The following is a 20,719-nucleotide window of genomic DNA, read 5'->3' on the forward strand; positions in this document are numbered from 1 at the left end:
AGAAGGATATATTCAGTGCTGTTCCTTTTACAAAATGGGGCCTTTGGCTTCCTGGCATGGCATGGTTTTTTTTCTTCTTTTTGACATGCTGTGAATTTAAATTTTCAGCCACTGTCCTTCCAGCCAATTTAATTAGATTTTTATTTATCGAATTAAAAATCTTTTAATTAGATTTTTATTATCTAATTAAAAATCTAAATAAATAAATAAATAAAATTACCAATTTTAATCTGATTCTTTTATTTTGGAAATGTTTCTTAAAAGCGTATCTTTTATAAAGGGGAATAAAATGTTCAGTCCATAACCATGTGTGTTTTTTCCTCCAGCAGAGGGAGATTGTGGTGGATGGATGATCACTTTCACCAAATCTATTTGCTGGGATGATATTGATTCATTGATTCATTAGTGCCATCAAGTAATTTTTAACTCCAAGCGACCACATAGGTAGTTTTTCTACAAGATGATCAGTATCTAACCTGGTCCTTCAGAGCAGGGGTCTCCAACCTTGGTCCCTTTAAGACTTGTGGACTTTATGACAGAAGTGAATGCAAAAATCTACCCTTTCACAATTAAAGAAAAAATGACCGGCATGCAAGAACCAACTCTCCCAAGTGCTTGCCTCCAGATACTTGGAGGAGACTTGGGCAGCTTAAGCAAAACATTCCCAGGCTGTTGAGCAGCATGGGAACTGTAGTCCAAACCCCCCTGAAATCCAATTGCAAGAGTTTCTCAGTCATCCAAGTCACGGTTGTCCTAAAAGTGCTTTTTCAGGAGGCAACTGGACTTTTTTTTTGTTTTGAAGACTTGTTTTTTTTCCTTTTGAAGACGTTTCGCTTCTCATCCAAGAAGCTGCTTCAGTTTTGACGCTTCTTCGGCTCTGGACAGTATATCCTCACTATTTTTTTTATTTTATTTTATTTTATTTTGTCACTGCATTATATACAAGCACATACAATGAAAGGAAACAATAGGACAGGAACGGTAGGCACTTTTGTGCACTTATGCAGGTCTCTTATACTCCTCTTAGGAATGGGGTGAGGTCTATGGTAGACAGTTTTTGGTTAAAGCTTTTGGGAGTTTGAGAAGAGACCACAGAGTTAGGTAGTGTATTCCAAGCATTAACAACTCTGTTACAATATAATACAGCTCCTGTCAGAGCTGGAGAAACTTCTTAGATGAGAAGCGAAATGTCTTCAAAAGGAAAAAAAAACAATAACAAGATAATCCAAGTTGCCTCCTGAAAAAAGCAGCACCTTTGGAACGATATTGCAAGTCCGTTTTACAAACAGATCCGGTTCTTTCGGGTGGGAGAAAAACGGCTGACCTCCCAGCCAATCAGAGGAAGGAACGATTTCCGGGCGGAACGGAATTTTCCGAGCTCCGGAGCGACTGGGGGAAGCAGTCCAGCGACGGACCGGGCCCGCCTTGCTGGTGTCATGCGGTGGGATCTCAATGGAGTAAATTTGCATTAAGTTTCAGGAACTGCGTCTCCGTGTTTTTCCGAGTGGATTGATCCGGATTGGAGGGGAGGTTGGGGGAGTCTGTGTAAATTTAAAGGGAGAGGGGCAACGGAGCGCGGCCTGGTCGGGCATCGGATCTGGAGTCGGGAAGCCTTTGCGTGCTTTTAATTTCAGTTTCCAACAAATGCAGATTATTAAGAGCCCGACCGGTTCTCTGTTTTAGGGCAACAGATGCATGATTTGAGATTAGGTTAATATTAGGAAGCCACTAATGTTTTACTTCTCCGTCCTACCACGGTCAGTCTTGACTTCCTACTAACTACTACTTTAACTACTATTATTATTATTCCTTATTCATTAAACATGAAACTCAGTCAACTGAACATTTAAAAATGTATCATAAATACCATTGACTGGTGCTAATGATAATGCTAATTTTGTTATCATCTCTTTTATACATTAAACATGAATTAAAATTATTATTATTTACTTTATTTATTAAACATGAAACTCAGTCAACTGAACATTTAAAAATGTATCAAATACTATTGACTGGAGCTAATAATGTTAATGCTAATTTTATTATTATCATCTCTTTTATGTATTATTAAACATGAATTAAACATTATTTACTTCATTAAACATGAAACTCAGTCAACTAAACATTCAAAAATGCATCACAAATACCATTGACTGGTGCTAATGGTTGATATGGGTTGCTGCCAGCGTCCTAGGTATCAATCAAGTGCCTTCTTAAGATATACCATGTTCCAAGTAGCGCAGTTTTTTGCAGTTCCGCTGGTGTTATTGCAGGAAGCTGCGATTTGTTGATTTATCTTATAAAATTCTTGGACATGGTACCAAGTACCCTGATGTCAGTGGGTATCACTGTGACATTTTTCATCCATAGCCGTGTCGTTTCGATGGCCAGGTCGTGATATTTCATGATTTTTCCAGTTCGTTCTTTCTTTCTTTCTTCTTCTTCTTCTTCTTCTTCTTCTTCTTCTTCTTCTTCTTCTTCTTCTTCTTCTTCTTCTTCTTCTTCTTCTTCTTCTTATTATTATTATTATTATTATTATTATTATTATTATTATTATTATTATTATTATTATTATTATTATTATTATTATAGATGGTGGTGGTTAGGAATTTTGTTTGCAAACTCTGATTAATTTTAAAGTGGAATACTTTCTGTTTGCATTTTTTAGCAACCTGAAAAAGAACTGGAAATAGAGGTATGACATTGCCTGGTAGCAAAATGTATTTGTGTTGAGAATAAGCATCATTCTCTTGCAAAAAAAAAAAGTATGTATATGTAATTTATTATTAGTTATCAAATTTACAGACTAGCCATGTCACAGACTTTGGGCAGCATACAATTAAAAACATAAATACTTACTGTACCCAAAGACATATTAAAATGATTAGATTTTAATATATTTATAAATACATTTATATATGTAGATTTAAATATACTTTAGTTACCTCAAGGCTGCTATTTTCCCCATAATCCTTTGAGGTGAATTGGTACAAAGTCACCCAACTGGTCACAGTCTCCTGGTGTCTAGGCCAAGACTTTCACCACTGTACCAAATTGACTCTCTAAATTCTCAATCTTCTAAATCGGGGGTCCTCAAACTTGGCTGCTTTAAGACTTGTGGACTTCAACTTCCAGAATTTTCCAGCCTACATAGCACAGCATAGCTGGCTAGAGAATTCTGGGAGTTGAAGTCCACAAGTCTTAAAGCTGCTGAGTTTGAAGACCTCTGTTCTAAATAAAGTATCTGGAGCCAGGTAGATTCCTTTGTTTCTTACTGCTTGTTTTCTGCTGTTTCAATGATTTGATGCTCTTGGCAGAGTCATTCTAGACCGTCCTGTCATTTCTTTGTTTATAATTTGGTTTGGTTTGATGCCACTTGACTCCAATGATGCTGGGCAATTCGCAATACGCTAAAAAACATATAAAATATATATAGTTCAGATCCTGTATTCCACTGAAGTGGGCTGGTTTTATGAGAAAACAAATTTTAACGAATTCTTGATCTGAAAACCTGAGAGTTTACTATTTTGGTCATAATAACATACTGCAATGTTATTACTAACCTAAAGGAAAAATGGAATAGAAAAAAATCTGCAAAGAAGATAACTTTATAAAGATATCCACACAATATATGGTAATGTTCTTGTGTCACCTTGTATTACTAGGTGAAGGGGAGAAAAAATACCTGGAGATTTTATGTGAACAATTGCACACTTTCTTAATGGAAGAGGTAAGATGTATATTCCATATGGCAACAGATGCGGTAAACTGCTTTGATTTGCTTTAGATTAAAGCATTATAAAAGGGTCAAAAATAGCTAACTGTCTAACATTAAGATTACCGCAGTTTTAATTACTATCTAGGACGGAATATTAGCAAGCACAGTAGTTTTGCTACAACCAACACTACTGGGATTTTAAGGTTATTTAGATTTTGCACACAGGCATGTGCAAACCACTTTTTTAAAAACACTGGCCCTTCATGCTTGTACATTTCCCATTGATCCAGGCTCCCAAACCAACATTTCAGGATGAACTGGAATGGTGCATCACTCAACTGGAGACTGGCCTTTTGCGTCTTAACCCAACTCCAAAGCAAGGTAGGTTGTAAATAATAAAAACCTCTTCTAGTGGATCCATTTGAAACCGTGCAGTATTTCCCAACCTCAGCATTTTTGAGATACATGACTTCAGCACCCAGAATTCTGTACCCAGTATGCTGACTTGGGAATTCTGGAAGTTGAAGTCCCCTACATAAGGTGCTGAGGTTGGGAAACCCTGCTGTAGAGCACAGGCCCAGGAAATTAATGCCATTTTCTGGCAAAAAATTGTAAATTATGGTCCCATGACAATCCGACAATGCAAATGGCCATAAATGTAGATTGGTTGCCAAGTGTCCAAAATGCAATTACATGACCACAAAGGGTGTTGTGTCTACACCCCCTGAGCCGGGCCTCCTGCCAGAAAGTGACTTGGAAAGTGAGGGGGAAGGGCCATCAGGACTTTCCTCGGGAGCACCGGCTTCCCTGGCTCAGCTCCAGGAGCCAGAGGCAGGCCAGGTGGAAGAGATAACGAGGCCTCCGTCTCCTGACTCTTCCCCCCCCAGGCCACGCCTCCAGACCCAGATGATGGCAATCAGGCCTGGCTGGACCCTAGGTTTCCATAGGCAGGAGTGGCGGGAACAACAGAAGCAGGGGTGGGGCAGGCCTAGGAAGTGCTGAGTCATGGAACCACACCCCACAGGATATAAGAGCAGCAAGAGCTGCTGTGCCTCTTTGTAGCAGGCAAATCAACTGATTAACTAAGAGCTGAAGTACTGTTTGTTCCTGGGTGACTCATCGGCGTTGAGGGAGATAACAGAGACACTTGGCAGACGCTCACTAGTTTGCTGCCAGAGCTGATAGTGCCGGCTAATTAAGCCATCGCTCGGACGGAGGCGAGGGGGGACAGAACAAAGGGGATAGCCATTGGGACTTCAAAACTGAGGTTGTAATTCACTCTGAGGAAGTCTGTCGTAACTTCAAACAGTTGCTAAGTGACTGGTCATAATTCAAGGACTACTTGTAACGCCATGCTTTCATGAGTAACTTTTACATTCTTTGTCTCCGAGAGCAGCCGATGAAACACGCCACATCCTTAAAGTATTGCGCTCCCGTAAAGCTCCCCTTGTGAAGAAGAGGCAAATGATGCACCATGTCTTTGGAGATTACCGTCTCAAAATGGCTGAAGAAAACGAGAGAACAGCAAAAGCTGGTGAGCTGGGAGATCTTGTCTTTCGGGTCGGTCACTCACTCATGCCACTTCTCCCAATTCTGTATGGAGAATTGTATGGAGTCATCCAGGTCATGGTTGTCCCAAAGGTAGTTTTTCAGGAGACGACCAGTTGTTCTGTCTCCACCTCAGTCCAGGAGGCCCGCATACTGACTTAATGAGCCAGCAATTAGTCCACAGCAACTATTAGCTCTGGCAGCAAACCAGTATTCGTCTGCCGAGGTTTGCTTTATCTCTCGGCGTCGCAGAGCAACCAGGAAGTCAGGAGCAAACAGCTATTCAGGCCAAATAGTTCAGCTCAAGTGTTCTCCAGCCAGTTTGTTTTGTTCGTCATGAAGTAGTGAAGCAACCCCTCCTGCTTTTATACCCTGTGGGGTGTGGCTCCATGACTCAGCACTTTCTAGGCCTGTCCCACCCCTCCTGTTGTTCCCGCCTCGCTTGTTTACGAAACCTGGGATCCAACCAGGCCTGATTGTCCACAGCTGGGTCTGGAAGCGTTGCCTGGGCGGGGGGAGATGCAGGAGACAGAGGCCTCGTCACCTCCTCCACCTGGCCTGCCTCTGGCTCCTGGAGCTGAGCCAGAGAGGCTGGCCCTGCCGAGGGGAACCCTGACGGCCCTTCCCCCTCACTCTCTGAGTCACTTTCTGGCAGGGGACCAGGCCCAGGGGGTGGGCTGGAGCCACAACAGAGGTTTTGCTTCTCATCCAAGAAGCTTCTTCAGCTCTGACTGGATGGTGGGGAATGGAAGGATTTATATATCTTGCAGACAGCCGGTCGTTTGCATTCTTTTAGAGTTGTTGAGGCCACTAGAGGTTTATTTGTGTCCTCAGGGCCCATATCTTTTGGTTCTTTCCTGCTACAGCCACCACCTGAATGGGTTTTTCATGGCTTCTGCATATCAATGATCCTAAAAAAAAAGTCTTGCTTTCTTTTGCTCTCCTTCCCTCTTTTTAATCTGTGAGGGCAGAGACAGGTTTGGCTTGAGAACAGATCACTCGTACAGGATCTCTGCAGGTAGAATAGAATAGAATTCTTTATTGGCCAAGTGTGATTGGACACACGAAGAATTTGTCTTTGGTGCATGTGCTCTCAGCATACATAAAAAGACAAGATACATTTGTCAAGAATCGTAAGGTACAACACTTAATGATAGTCATAGGGTACAAATAAGCAATCATATCATATTAGGAAACAATATAAATCACAAGGATACAAGCAACAAGGTTACAGTCATGCAAGCATAAGTGGGAGGAGATGAGTGATAGGAACGATGAGAAGATTAATAGTAGTGCAGACTTAGTGAATAGTTTGACAGTGTTGAGGGAATTATTTGTTTAGCAGAGTGATGGTGTTCGGGGGAAAACTGTCCTTGTGTCTAGTTGTTCTGCTGTGCAGTGCTCTATAGCGTCGTTTTGAGGGTAGGAGTTGAAACAGTTTATGTCCAGGATGTGAGGGGTCTGTAAATATTTTCACATCCTCTTTTCGACTCTTGTAGTATACAGATCCTCAATGGAAGGCAGGTTGGTAGTCATTGTTTTTTTCTGCAGGTAGAAGGTGGGGCTGTCTGAAAGCTGCTCACCTTTGTCCTAGATCCAAGCAACATTGCCCCTAACCAAGATCCCAAGTTATAGAATGAATATATGCCCATAGACCGAGACACTGTCATCCAGTTTATCATGCTATTTAGAAGCCGCTAGCAGCTGTTGCAGAGTCAGCTGGGGCAGCCTTCTGTAACTTGAGGCCTTCCCCACATGGGGATTTACAGCTTTCATTTTTGCTGTCTGTGGCCATGCTGGCAGGAGAGGAGGAATCTTAAGCTCAGCAACTGGAAATGTACCAGCTCAGACAAGGTTAAGCAAAGGGGGCCAATTGCAAAAGACGAGTGTAAAATCCAGTTCCTTTAAAGAATGTTAGGAAGCAAAGAGGGATAATGGCAAGACTGCTGGGAAAAAAAATGGATGGAAATTGCTTCCGTCAAAGTGAGCCCCTTCAGTTTTTCTTTTGATCAAGTATCCATTCTGCACTTGCCTTAACTGACACCCAGCCCTGTCTTCTCTGAGATCCAGCCACTACACTAGCAGCTAGGGATAGAGATAGGGATCGAATGGAATGGAATGGAATGGAATTAGGAAAGAATGGAATGGAATGGAATGGAATGGAATGGAATGGAATGGAATGGAATGGAATGGAATAGAATAGAATAGAATAGAATAGAATAGAATAGAATAGAATAGAATAGAATAGAATAGAATTAGGAAAGAATGAATGGAATGGAATAGAATAGAATAGAATAGAATTAGGAAAGAATAGAATAGAACAGAACAGAACAGAACAGAACAGAACAGAATAGAATAGAATAGAATTCTTTATTGGCCAAGTGTGATTCGACACACAAGGGATTTGTCTTAGGTGTATATGCTCTCAGTGTACATAAGGAGAATAAAATATATTCATCAAGAATAAAAAGATAGAACACTTAATGATAGTCAAGGTTACTAATGAGCTATCAAATCGTACTAGGAAAGAAGGAAAAACAATATAAATTGAAAGATACAAGCAACATGGTTATAGTCATATGCGGGAAGAGATAGATACTAGTAAGGAAGAGAATAATAATAATAATATAGTCTTAGTAAATTATTTGACAGTGTTGTGGGAATTAGTTGTTAAGCAGTGATGGCATTTGGGAAAAAACTGTCCTTGTGTCTAGTTGTTCTAGTGTGCAGTGCCCTTTAGTGTGGTTTTGAGGGACAAAGTTAAAACAGTTTATGTCCAGGATGTGAGGGGTCTGTGGATATTTTCACAGCCCTCTTTTTGACTCTTGCAGTATACAGGTCCTCAATGGATTTTACAATCTAGGTTGTAAATTCCCTATTTTGGTTCTGTCATAACTTTGAATGATCACTAAGCGACCAGTCGTAAGTAAGGACTACCTATAGCATTCATCAACCAACCAGGAATAGGTGAGACCATTATTAACAGGCTGTTACAAAGGTAGCCTGTTCTTCTCTACGATATACCTCTAGTAAGGCTTGGGGACCTCTGTAAACTCGAGCCAAATTCCTCAATGCTCCGTTTATGTTTCAAGTATTATATACACGACACATAAAATCTAGTTTTTACATGTTTAAAGATTGTGTGATTTGGTGCATTGGGTGGAGCGTGCTTTGGTAATTTAATGGGAGTGCCCATGTTTCTGTTTCTGCCCTCTAGGTGTGACGCCCATGCAGGTAGAAATTCAACAAGGGAACAGCCTTCCTTTGGGCAGCGTGGTGTACAGGAAGCAGCAATTGGACAGTCCTTCCTCAGCGTCGACTTCATTGCTCGCATCGTCAGATAATAGCTTTCAGTTTAACTTTGTCCTGCCTGAAGGAACCACAGAAGAAACGGATAGAAGCGCAGCAGAAGAACATGGGTTGGGTGACTCCAGAGAACAGTCTATTGGTAACGGTCCCTCTAGGATGCTGGACGTCTCCACTGGAACACAGCAGCCTGGCTTTGCTTTCAATTTCACCATCCCAGATGCTTCAGGTGATGCCTTTGATCCTGGCTCTGGAGCTTTAGCAGAAGCAGCTCCAGAGAGAGACCTCTCCTCCAAAAAAACGACGGTGACAACAGAGAGATCAGCCTCTTCACAACCTGATAGAACCGACGGGAAGGATTGTGTAAGCAGACACACTGAAGGGCATCCTGTAAAAGAGGTGCCAAGATTGGAAGCCACCGAAGTAGGTACGGGGACCACTAAGTTTAAATTAAGCCTTGGAAAGCGATGTGTACTTACTGATCTTATACAAGTTGACGACTGATTATAGTACTAACTCGTATGTTAGTAGAGCTGGCTTCTTTCTCTGTACTGTAGAGTTTACTATAGATCTGTGATGTCGAACCTGTGGCATGCATGCCAGAGGTGGCATGCAGAGCCCTCTCTGTGGGCACGCGCACTGTCGCCAGCAAAACCGCCCAAAAACTGCCCCCAAAAAACACCCGAAAAACAGCCTGTAAATGGCCTGAAAACGGCTCAAATAACAGCCTGAAAACGGTCAAAAACAGCCAAAAAACAGGCATGCCTGCATTGGCCAGCTGGTCTTCGTTTTTCTGGTGCTTCACCGTGCACTCATGCACACACATGCACACACTTTCCAATTTGGGCACTCGGTGCCGAAAAGGTTCGCCATCGCTGCTATAGATAGGCTTTCATTTAACTATGGTAATTTGAAGCCAGAACTCCACTGCTAAGCAATACAGTGCAACATCACATGACCACACTGGCTTACGACAGCAGTTGTGGCAGTCCCCATCACTGTTGTTAGATGAATCCTGCGTACTTGCAGCATGTTGCGGCTGCATAATCCACATTTGGCTTCCCTGGCGACTTGGCTTGTTGGAAGCCAGCAGCAAAGATCGTGAAGGGTGAGCACATTACCGCAGAATGTGATGACCCCGTAATTGTGAGCCGGTTGCCGTGCCCAAATCGTGATCACATGATAATGGAGGCGCTGTGTGGGCTGCAACCTATGAGGACTCATCCTAAGAGCCTCGGTGGCGCAGTGGTTAGAATGCAGTACTGCAGCTAATCCTGCTGACTGCTGTCTGCCAGCAGTTTGGCAGTTCGATCCTGTCCGGTTCAATGTAGACCAGGGGTCTCCAACCTTGATCCCTTTAAGACTTGTGGACTTCAACTCCCAGAGTCCCTCAGGCAGCAAAGCTGGCTGAGGAACTCTGGGAGTTGAAGTCCAGAAGTCTTAAAGGGACCAAGGTTGGAGACCCCTGATGTAGACTCAGCCTGCCGTCCTTGCGAGGTGGAAAAAATGGGGACCCAGATGGTTGGGGGAAATAGGCTGACTCTGTAAACCGCCTAGAGCGGGCTGTAAAGCACTGTGAAGTGGTGTATAAAGGCTCTTCATTTTCTCTTTCCTTCCATCCGTCCATCCATCCATCGTGCACAGTGGTTAGAATGCAGCATTGCAAACCTAAGTCTGCCCACTGCCAGCAGTTCGATCCTGACCGGCTCAAGGTTGTCTCAGCCTTCCATCCTTCCGAGATCTGTGAAATGAGGACCCAGATTGCTGGGGGCAATAGGCTGACTCTATAAACCCCTTAGAGAGGGCTGCAAAGCACTGTGAAGCGGTGTATAAGTCTAAGCGCTATTGCTATTGCTAAGTCCTCTTAGTTCCATACCATCGTAAGTTGTTGAGCGAGCGGGCACTTGAACGAGGACTACCTGTAATGCATTAAATATACAACAGTGATTTTACAGAATCAAAAATATTTCTCTCCCTTGGTAAACCATTTTCAGGTAGGTGAAAGAGATGCAAAGTAGCATAAATCTAATGTCATTGATTAAAAATAGCAAAGGATTAAAGTTTGTTTTTTTAAAAAAAAATATTCGTTGGCACACAGCTTCGCCAGAGGTTGCAGAAGAGAAATTGGTTGTGGCAGCTGGCGGACCACCTAAGAGAAGAAAGAAAAAGAAACCCCCACTGTCAAAAGTCTCCCACGTTGACAAAGGACGCGGAGACAGCAAGCTTGGTGGTGAAGGAACATCTGAACAAGCCGAGATGTTACAGGCATGTAAAGACCAAGTTGAAGGGTGGGATAAGACAAGGAGTGAATTAAGGACTGATAGTGTAGTAATCAATGATGTAGAAGTAGTAAGTCTCTAGAGCAGGGGTCTCCAACCTTGGCCCCTTTAAGACTTGTGGACTTCAACTCCCAGAGTCCCTGTCAGGCTGCCTCTGATTATAACTAGGAAAGAATACACCTTGACTTCATTTGCAAATAAAGAAAAGTACTTTTACTAATTACAATCTTGATAGCAGCAGTGCAAAGTTGGATCTGAGACAAAATATGGCTAACATCTCATATCCCCCCATTTGTCCCTCCTCCCTCAGGAGGTCAGACTGGTCTGGTCCAATACCAGCTCCTTCTCGGCCCCCCGTGGTAATCTTCCTCCGCCGGTCTCTAGCTGTCAATCATCTCAGGAATGCAGTATCTGTTGGAAAAGCCCGCGCTCTTAACATTCAGCCGTTAATCACCCCTCCCCCACTATTATGTCAGCCGACACTCTTAAAGGCCCCTTTCCCTTACCCTGTATGGGCAATGATACATTTTATATCCTTAACTATTTTACATTACAGAAAGAAGCATTTTACATTCTAACTACTGAATATAAATTGTACAAAAATTATGCGAAGATTGGAGTGGAGGCTGACAGTCCCTCAGCCAGCTTTGCAATCTGGGAGTTGAAGTCCACAAGTCTTAAAGGGACCAAGGTTGGAGACCCCTGCTCTACAGTAATTTATCATTACAGATAGTCCTCAACTTAACGACCACAAAGGAGTCCAGAATTTCTGTTAAGTGTAACATGTCTTTAAGTGAGTTTTGCCCCATTTTACGACCTTCCTTGCCACCGTTGTTAAGCGAATCGCTGCGGTTGGTAAGTTAGCAACCCGGTTGTTAAGTGACTCTGGCTTTCCCATTGCTTTATCAGAAGGTTTCAGAAGACGATCACATGACCCCAGGAGACTGCAACCGTCATAAATACGAGGCAGTTGCCAAAAGTGTGGATTTTGTTTCGTTTTTATTGTTTACATATGAATATATTGAATATTTTTATTGTTTACATTTTTATTGTTTTCATATGAATATATTGAATACAGTGTAATTGTCCTGGCATTCCACTTAAACAAAAGTAAAAAAAAAACAAAAAACCAGAATAACATATATACTACTCTGTTTCCCCGGAAATATGACCTCAAAAGATTGGGCTTTTGAGCGCATGCGCTAAAGTAACCACACACCCCTCAAAATAAGCCCTCCCCAAAAATACACACACACACTCCCCAAAAAAAATATTAAAACACACGCACAGCTGGTCCCCGCCATTTCCCTTGGTTAGGGTTAGGGAGACAGAGCTGGAAATCAGATAAGACAGCAAGAGGAGCCCCGTCTTGCTCCACGCGCCCCAAAATAATAAAACCTCCCCGAAAATAAGACCAAGCGCTTCTTTCGGGGTTCAAAAAATATAAGACAGGCTCTTATTTTCGGGAAAACACGGTATTTTAAACAGTGCTAGTGCTGTACAGTAGTTTCTGACCATCATATTCTAGTATGTCAACTTTATCATTCTAAATACTTACATTCCTATATCGATATTAAAAATAATATCTCTTTCCATGTCCACCTGACCTGATTCTTTCTTTCGCATTCCAACTTCTGCCTCGTGTTTCTCTACCCATCGATAGAATCTACTCCATGTTGAATAATAACTCTGGATCTCCTTTATCTTTTATTTATTACGCGTGAATTTTGATCAGGTGACCATGGGGATGCTGCAAAGGTTGTAAGTGTGAAAATAACGTGTCATGTCACTTTTTCCCCCAGCGCCCCTGTAACTTTGAACAGTCGCTAAACAAACTGTTGTAAGTTGAGGATTACCTGTAGACCAGTCAAGATGGAAAGTCAGGGTGCCACTATGGTTGCATTTCAAAGCAGGTTGCTTGAAGGTCTTCAAATCTTCCAGTGTGGGTGCTGTCTCTTTTCCCCGTTTGAATTCAGTGCTTGGCATTGGCCACGAACATACATACTACGTAGTAGCACACTTCCACTATGTTTTATCAATAGGGGCAGTGTTCGCTATTATGGGTGGACTAACCCACTGATTCCCACTATTCACAGGATACACCCTAAATCAAACCCTCATGTGCTTTCTTTGGTTTTAGAGGAATGGGTTGTGTGAACTCAGCCCATGGTGCGTTACAAACCAAGGTTTAAGTTTTGTTGTGACCCAGGCCCAAGTAGGTAGTAATAAACTCAGTCCATGGAACAAACATTCCCATACTACGCTTCATGCTTCATTCCCAGCGTCGTTCAACTCAAAGTAAAACAAATGCCTCCCAACACAAATTCCTCAGTTATCTCCCAAACCTTGGTCCAATTAGGCAAACTGCCCAAAGGCTCTTCCTGGCAAACGTCCAGAAGCCACAAAAACAAAGGCGTACACGAAGCAGAGGACAAAGCAGAAGACGCAGCTACAACGTTGTTTTCTGGCAAAGCTGAAACGCCTTTGCTGGTCTGTTTTAATCCTTATGGGAGGGGCCAATCATCTCTTGGCCCTACTCCTGAGTCGTCCTCTCTGCTTGAGCTGCTCTTGCCTTCTGGCAACTCTTCTCATGCGTGCATTAGGAACAGGCTCCGCCTGTTCCTCTGCCTCACTACTGTCAGCCTCTGGAGGCTCTGGAGTCCACACCTCACTTCCCAATGGCCCTGGCCTCACCTCAGCCTCATCGCTGTCCGACTCCATTGCCAGCTCCGTAGGCTGCTGACGGACCACAACAAGTTTAGATCTCTGCGTGCAGTTTGAACCCAGAGGTACGTTGACACAATATAATGAAGTTTTTAAAAAATGATGGTTTTAGCATGGTGACTGAACCAGGTCAGTACCTCTTGCCGCTTAAACTGAAATGTAGCTACCAAGGAAAGAGACTGGCTGGGGGAATTCTGGGAGTTGAAGTCAAAACATCTTAAATTGGCTAAGGTTGAGAACTACTATTAGAGAGCTCTTGTGAGATAACTTAGGGAAACAAGGTGCTAGAAGTAGTTAGCTTGCAGTGTCATGCTCAGCTAATTCTCGTTTTCCCTCCCCCTGAATGTAACAGCCAGATGATCAATTGAAGAGGGAGGTAGACTGGTGTGTGGAACAGCTGGAACTCGGCCTGAAGACTCAAAAATCCTCCCCAAAACAGAGTGAGTGAGCTTGCTTGAAATCAAATCGTTTGCTTATATATTTAATTCAACTTAGGCGCCCTTCTCCAACTCCAAACTAACTTTGGACAGGTCACAATAGAATAGATTTTTTTTTTTATTGGCCAAATTTGACTGGACACACAAGGAATTTGTCTTGGTGCATATGCTCTCAGTGTACATAAAAGAAAAGATACTTTCATCAAGGTACAACATTTACAACACAATTGATGGTCAATATATCAATATAAATCATGAGGATTGCCAGCAACAAAGTTACAGTCATGCAATCATAAGTGGGAGGAGATGGGTGATGGGAACGATGAGAAAATTAATAGTAACAGTAATGCAGCCTTAGTGAATAGTTTGACACTGTTGGGGGAATTATTTGTCTAGCAGAGTGATGGCCTTCGGGAAAACACTGTCCTTGTGTCTAGTTGTTCTGGTGTGCAGTGCTCTATAGTGTCGTTTTGAGGGTAGGAATTGAAACAATTTATGTCCAGGATGTGAGGGGTCTGCAAATATTTTCACGGCCCTCTTTGAGCAGGGGATTAGACTAGAAGACCTCCAAGGTACCTTCCAACTCCATTATTCTGTTATCTAGGCACCTCTTGTTCCTGCAGTCTTTCCTGTTTTTGGATTGTGGTTTTTCCCAAATGCTTACACTCATCCTTTCCTTGACCTTGATTGTACAATGGAAGAGTCCTGGTTCATTTATTACTTTGAGGATGTTCCACCCAGGATTGTCAACATCCTGTCAAGAAGATTTAAAAATGCAGGGTATATTCCAATAATACCATGACATTGAGATACCAAAGCAGGCAGTGACCAACAACAACTTAACCAAACTTATTCCCTTCTGAATGTTATCTTGGGGAGAAAATAGATCTCCTGCATTTATTTATCCATTTAGCAGGTTTTAAAAGCGTGTGTCGTATTTAATTTTCCATCACCCTAAATGGATTGATGAATACCCTGTATTCAGGCAGTCCTCAACTTACGACCGCAATTGCGACCAGAATTTCCATGGCTAAGAAAGGCAGTGGTTAAGTTGAGTCCCACCTGATTTTACCACCTTTTTTGCCATGGTTGTGAAGCAAGTCACCGCAGCTCTTACGTGAATCGCATGTTCGTTCAGTGAATTGACAGTCACTACATGACATCTGAAAATGTATTTTTGCTGCAAGTCCTACTGAGATCATCCATGTCTTTGACCCTTGAGTGCCCTTTGAGGAATGACAAATGATCACGCCTTTGGGGTGAAGGGTAAAGTAATTTGAGCTGGGTGGGCATGATAGCAGTCTTCCAATATTTGAAGGGCTGCTACAGAGAGGAGGGGAACAACCCATTTTCCAAAGCACCCGAAGGCCAGACAAGGAATAATAATGGATGGAAACTGATCGAGGAGAGATTCAACCTGGAAATAAGGAGAAATTTCCTGACAGTGAAAATAATCAACCCGTGGAACAGAAGTTGCCTTCAGAAGTTGTGGGAGCTTCATCACTGGAAGCTTTCAAGAAGAGAATGGACTGCCATCTGTCAGAAATGGTGTGTAGGTCACTACATTATAAAAAAGATGTTGAGATGTTAGAAAAAGGGCAGAGAAGAGCAACCAGGATGATTTGGGGACTGGAGGCTAAAACATATGAAGAACAGTTGCAGGAACTGGGCCTGGCTAGTCTAGTGAAGAGAAGGACCAGGGGAGACGTGATAGCAGTCTTCCAATATTTGAGGGGCTGCTACAGAGAGGAAGGGGGTCCAGCTATTTTCCAAAGCACCCAAAGGCCAGACAAGGAATAATGGATGGCAACTGAACAAGGAGAGATTCCACCTGGAAATAAGAAGAAATTTTCTGACAGTGAGAGCAATCAACCCATGGAACAGAAGTTGCCTTTGGAAGTTGTGGGAACTTCAAATTTCTAGGTTCTATCATATCGCAAGATCTAAAATGGACAGCTAACATCAAAAACATCATTAAAAAAGGACAACAAAGAATGTTCTTTCTGTGCCAACTCAGTAAGCTCAAACTGCCCAAGGAGCTGCTGATTCAGTTCTACAGAGGAATTATTGAGTCTGTCATTTGCACCTCTATAACTGTCTGGTTCGGTTCTGCAACCCAACAAGAAAAACACAAACTTCAGAGGATAATTAGAACTGCAGAAAAAATAATTGCTACCAACCTGCCTTCCATTGAGGACCTGTATACTGCACGAATCAAGAAGAGGGCCGTGAAAATATTTACAGACCCCTCGCATCCTGGACATAAACTGTTTCGACTACTACCCTCAAAACGACGCTATAGAGCACTGCACAACAGAACAACTAGACACAAGAACAGTTTTTTCCCGAAGGCCATCACTCTGCTAAACAAATAATTCCATCAACACTGTCAAACTATTTACTGAATCTGCACTACTATTAATCTTCTCATAGTTCCCATCACCAATCTCTTTCCATTTATGACTGTATGACTATAACTTGTTGCTGGCAATCCTTATGATTTATATTGATATATTGACCATCAATTGTGTTGTAAATGTTGTACCTTGATGAACGTATCTTTTCTTTTATATACACTGAGAGCATATGCACCAAGACAAATTCCTTGTGTGTCCAATCACACTTGGCCAATAAAAAAAAAAAAAAATTCTATTCTAAATTCTATTCATCACTGGAAGCTTTCAAGAAGAGCCTGGTCTGCCATCTGTCAGAAATGATGTAGGGTCTCCTGCTTGGACGGGTGGGTGGGTGGGGGAGAGGGTTGGACTAGATGACCTCCAAGGCCCCTTCCAACTCTGTTATTCTGTTAAGATTTTTTTTCTCTCTTCCTACTAAAGGGGTGTGGGGGAGGGGAGATTTGGCACTGTTAGGACTGTTCCAATAGAACAATTAATCAGTGGAACGACTTGCCTCCAGAAGTTGTGGGTTCTCCATCACGGGAGGCTTTTAAGAAGAGGCTGGACAGCCACTTGTCAGAAATGGTATAGGCTGTCCTGCTTGAGCAGGGGGTTGGACTAGAAGATCTCCAAGGTTCCTTCCATCTCTGTTATTCTGTATTCTGTTCTATTCTTTCCAGCGGAGGAAGCTCTCCGCGCCATCAAAACTTTGCGCAGCAAAAAAGCAGTGCTGGCGAAGAAACGCCAAGTGATGCGTCTGATGTTCGGCGACTACCGAGCAAAAATGGAGGAGGAAAGGCAGAAGCAGCTGAAGCTCTTGCAAGCAGGTAAAGAGAAGGGGGACTTTTTATTTATTTTTTAGGGTTTTTTTTAATCCGCATTTTATTATTTTGTAGGTTGCAAGTTGGAAACGGCATTGGAATATAAGTTGTTTGTTTATTTGTATCCCACTTTATTATTATTTTTAAATAACTCAAGGCGGTGAACATATCCAACACACGTTCCTCCTCCTATTTGCCTCACAACAACAACCCTGTCAGGTGGGTTGGGATGAGAGAGAGAGGGACTGGCCCAAGGTCATCCAGCTGGCTTTGATGCCTAAAGTGGGACTAGAATTCACTATCTCCTGGTGATTGGTTCAAAGTCACCCAGCAGGCTTTCATGGCTAAGGCAGGACTAGAATTCACAGTGTCCTGGTGATTGGCTTAGAGTCACCCAGCTGGCTTTCATGGCTAAGGCAGGACTAGAACTCACAGTGTCCTGGTGATTGGCTTAGAGTCACCCAGCTGGCTTTCATGGCTAAGGCAGGACTAGAACTCACAGTCTCCTGGTGATTGGCTCAAAGTCACCTAGCCGGCTTTCATGGCTAAGGCAGGACTAGAATTCACAGTGTCCTGGTGATTGGCTAGCCGGCTTTCATGGCTAAGGCAGGACTAGAACTCACAGTCTCCTGGTGATTGGCTCAAAGTCACCCAGCAGGCTTTCATGGCTAAGGCGGGACTAGAACTCACAGTTTCCTGGTGATTGTCTCAAAGTCACCCAGCTGGCTTTTCATGGCTAAGGTAGGACTAGAACTCAGCATCACTCACTTTCTAGCCTACTATCTTAACCACTAGTCGAAACTGGCTGGAGAAGGAATGTAACCAGATCTTGATCAATCTTATCTATGTAATTGACTCTCTTCATAAAGGTTAGGATGTGGGAGACGATATCTATCAAATTATAGAGCACTCTGGTGTGGTGAACTAGGTGTTCATTACAGTGGTGGAATTCAAAAAAATTTACTACCGGTTCTGTAGGTGTGGCCTGGCTTGGTGGGCGTGGCAGGGGAAGGATACTGCAAAATCTCCATTCCCTCCCCACTCCAGGGGAAGGTTCTTGCAAAATCCCCATTTCCTCCCTATCAGCTTGGACTCGGGAGGCAGAGAATAGATGGGGGCCGGGCCAGTCAGAATTTTTACTACTGGTTCTTTGAACTACTCAAATTTTCTGCTACTGGTTCTCCAGAACCGGTCAGAACCTGCTGAAACCCACCTCTGGTTCATTAGGTCAACTTTTTAATCTTACGATATTCCCAGATACAAAGAAAACGTAGAGGCTGTTTCGTAGCTTAATATCAATGGAGATTCTCCGTCATCCAGGTCTATGGTTGTCCCAAAGGTACTTTTTCTTTTTTTCAAGAATGCAACTGGACTTTCTGGTTTTTCTTTGAAGATGTTTTGCTTCTCATCCAAGAAGCTTCTTCAGCCGCTTGGCGAAGCTGAAGAAGCTTCTTGGATGAGAAGCAAAACATCTTCAGAGAAAAAACAGAAAGTCCAGTTGGAAAAAAAAAATGTTTTCCAGCTTTTTCTCAGTTTACAGATTCCAACTAGTTGAGCTAACAAGACAATTCAGGGAAAATAAAAGGTAGGCAGAGCCTAGCAAATATCAGCCTTTCGAAGGGTTTGCATTGATCTTTCATCTCTATCCTTCCACTCCCCCCTTCTAAGCTTCAAAAGCTGCTCACATCACAGAAGTGAACGAAGAGACTCGGAAGAAGAGAAGCCAGGTGTTCAGAAAGTCTGCAGAAGGAGCCAGAGCCTTCCAGAACCTTCCAGAACCTTCTTGCTGTCAACCACCAGCTTGTCTCAGATCAACAGACCCTTCCTCTTTTAAATTCAGACCATCGCAAGGAGAATTCTGCTTCAACTTTTTCTAAGCAAACTTTTTTTGGGTGAAGGCAGGATACTAATTTTGAAAAGGCTCCTTTTTTGGGGGGGGGGAGAAGCAGTAAGGAGGGTGGGACTCGAATGGCAAGCATGGCCTGTGAAAAGGGCAAAAATGCACAATTGGAAAATTCTGAGTTGACGAAGAAAGACTAATAAAATACAGGTTTACAAGCCTGGGTTTATGAACTCAGCGCTAAAATTTAAGCCGCAGGGGGGAATACCTGATTTGATGCATTTTTTCGTATGCAAATGCTTTCTTAAATGGGACAAGTGATTGAGAGCTAAGGAAAGTCACCTCCTAAGTGCTAAGAGGGTCACTAGGTGAGATGGGCAGCATATAAATTTAATAAATAAGTAAATAAGTGAACAAGATAGTAGCAAATCTGCTTTCTCTTCACACACACCTGGCAAAGAGATGGAAAATCCGATGAGAGGCACGCATGTGTGAAAATTATCATGGTTTATTGCAGTGATGGAGAACCTTTTTGCCGTCGCATGCCAAAAGCGGGGGAAACACGCATGTGTGCCCACACCCATAATTCAATGCCCCCCGCGTCCCGCCCCTCACGCATGTGTGCATGACCCCCCCTCCCTGCGCTACCCCCGCTTTTGGCAAAACGTTTACTAGTGGGCCCATTTTTCACCCTCCTCAGGCTCCAGAGGCTTTCTTGGAGCCTGGGGAGGGCGAAAACAGCCTTCCCCTCACCACCCCCGGAGGCCGGAAGCAGCTCGTTTTCCGACTTCCGGTGGTCCCGGAAGGCCCGAAAGTCAGCTGGCCGGTACGTGCAGGCGTGCTGGAGCTGAGCTAAGGCAACGATCACATGCCCACAAATACGGCGCTATATGCCACCTGTGGCACACATGCCATAGGTTCATCGTCACAGGCCATTCTTTAAATTCTTCAAATTCTTTAGAGAAAAGCCCAAATGTATGCCCGAAGGTGATTGTCAGCTGACCATAAGCCATAACCAAGTTTGGTCTCTCTGCCTTTAGGCAAATACCTTGATCTGCCAACTTCCTATGCCAGGGGTCGGCAACCTTAAATACGCAAAGAGCCATTGGGACCCGTCTTCCCACAGAAAAGAAAACACCGGGAGCCACAAAACCCTTTTGACATCTGAAATGAAGATAGGACTGCATATATTATTTTTTTTTACCTTTATGCTATGTATAAAAAAACAAAAACTATAGTGTGTTGCATTTATGAAATCAGTGAACTGCTACAGAGCAAACAGATTTATATTTCTGCATGCGACAAAAACATTTTGAACTCCGGAAAAAAAAAAAGATGGGTCGAAAACCTCAATAAATTGCCTGCCAGCAATTTTGGCGGTTGTGACACATATTTTGAGCGACAGAACCGCAGGAGAGGGATGAAAGAGCCACATGTGGCTCCAGAGCCGGGGTGAAATGCTACAGGGTCAGACTGGTTCACCCGAACTGGTAGTAATACAAGCTACCGGTTCAGACAAACCAGTATTTCTGATATTCGCTAGAAAGCAGAAAATCCTGCTTTCTAGCAAATCTAAATCTCGTGGCATAGCTATTCCTCCCCACCTTGCTGTTCTACTTACCAGAAAAGGTTTCTTAATCCTTCTTTTCA

At 43.0% G+C, this 20,719-nt stretch overlaps 1 protein-coding gene across 5 annotated transcripts; it reads left to right on the forward strand.

Annotated features, from left to right (window-relative positions):
- The first annotated feature begins 821 nt into the window (after nt 1-821).
- On the forward strand, nt 822-20,440 carry C14H8orf33 (chromosome 14 C8orf33 homolog). Of its 5 annotated transcripts, none has more exons than XM_058157643.1 (10): nt 822-1,457; nt 2,669-2,695; nt 3,666-3,730; nt 4,009-4,099; nt 5,115-5,252; nt 8,484-8,999; nt 10,671-10,841; nt 13,932-14,015; nt 17,089-17,235; nt 18,898-20,440. In XM_058157643.1, exons 3-10 carry the CDS (start codon nt 3,722-3,724, stop codon nt 19,104-19,106), a joined length of 1,365 nt encoding a protein of 454 aa, XP_058013626.1. In that variant the 5' UTR covers nt 822-1,457; nt 2,669-2,695; nt 3,666-3,721; the 3' UTR covers nt 19,107-20,440. The 5 variants fall into 5 exon arrangements, with proteins under 5 accessions (XP_058013626.1, XP_058013627.1, XP_058013625.1 ...); XM_058157644.1 differs by having other exon boundaries at nt 822-1,441; XM_058157642.1 differs by lacking the exon at nt 822-1,457 and adding an exon at nt 1,464-1,757.
- The last annotated feature ends 279 nt before the right edge of the window (nt 20,441-20,719 follow it).

This window comes from Ahaetulla prasina, chromosome 14 (genome assembly GCF_028640845.1).
Source record: "Ahaetulla prasina isolate Xishuangbanna chromosome 14, ASM2864084v1, whole genome shotgun sequence".
Lineage (NCBI taxonomy): Eukaryota > Metazoa > Chordata > Lepidosauria > Squamata > Colubridae > Ahaetulla > Ahaetulla prasina.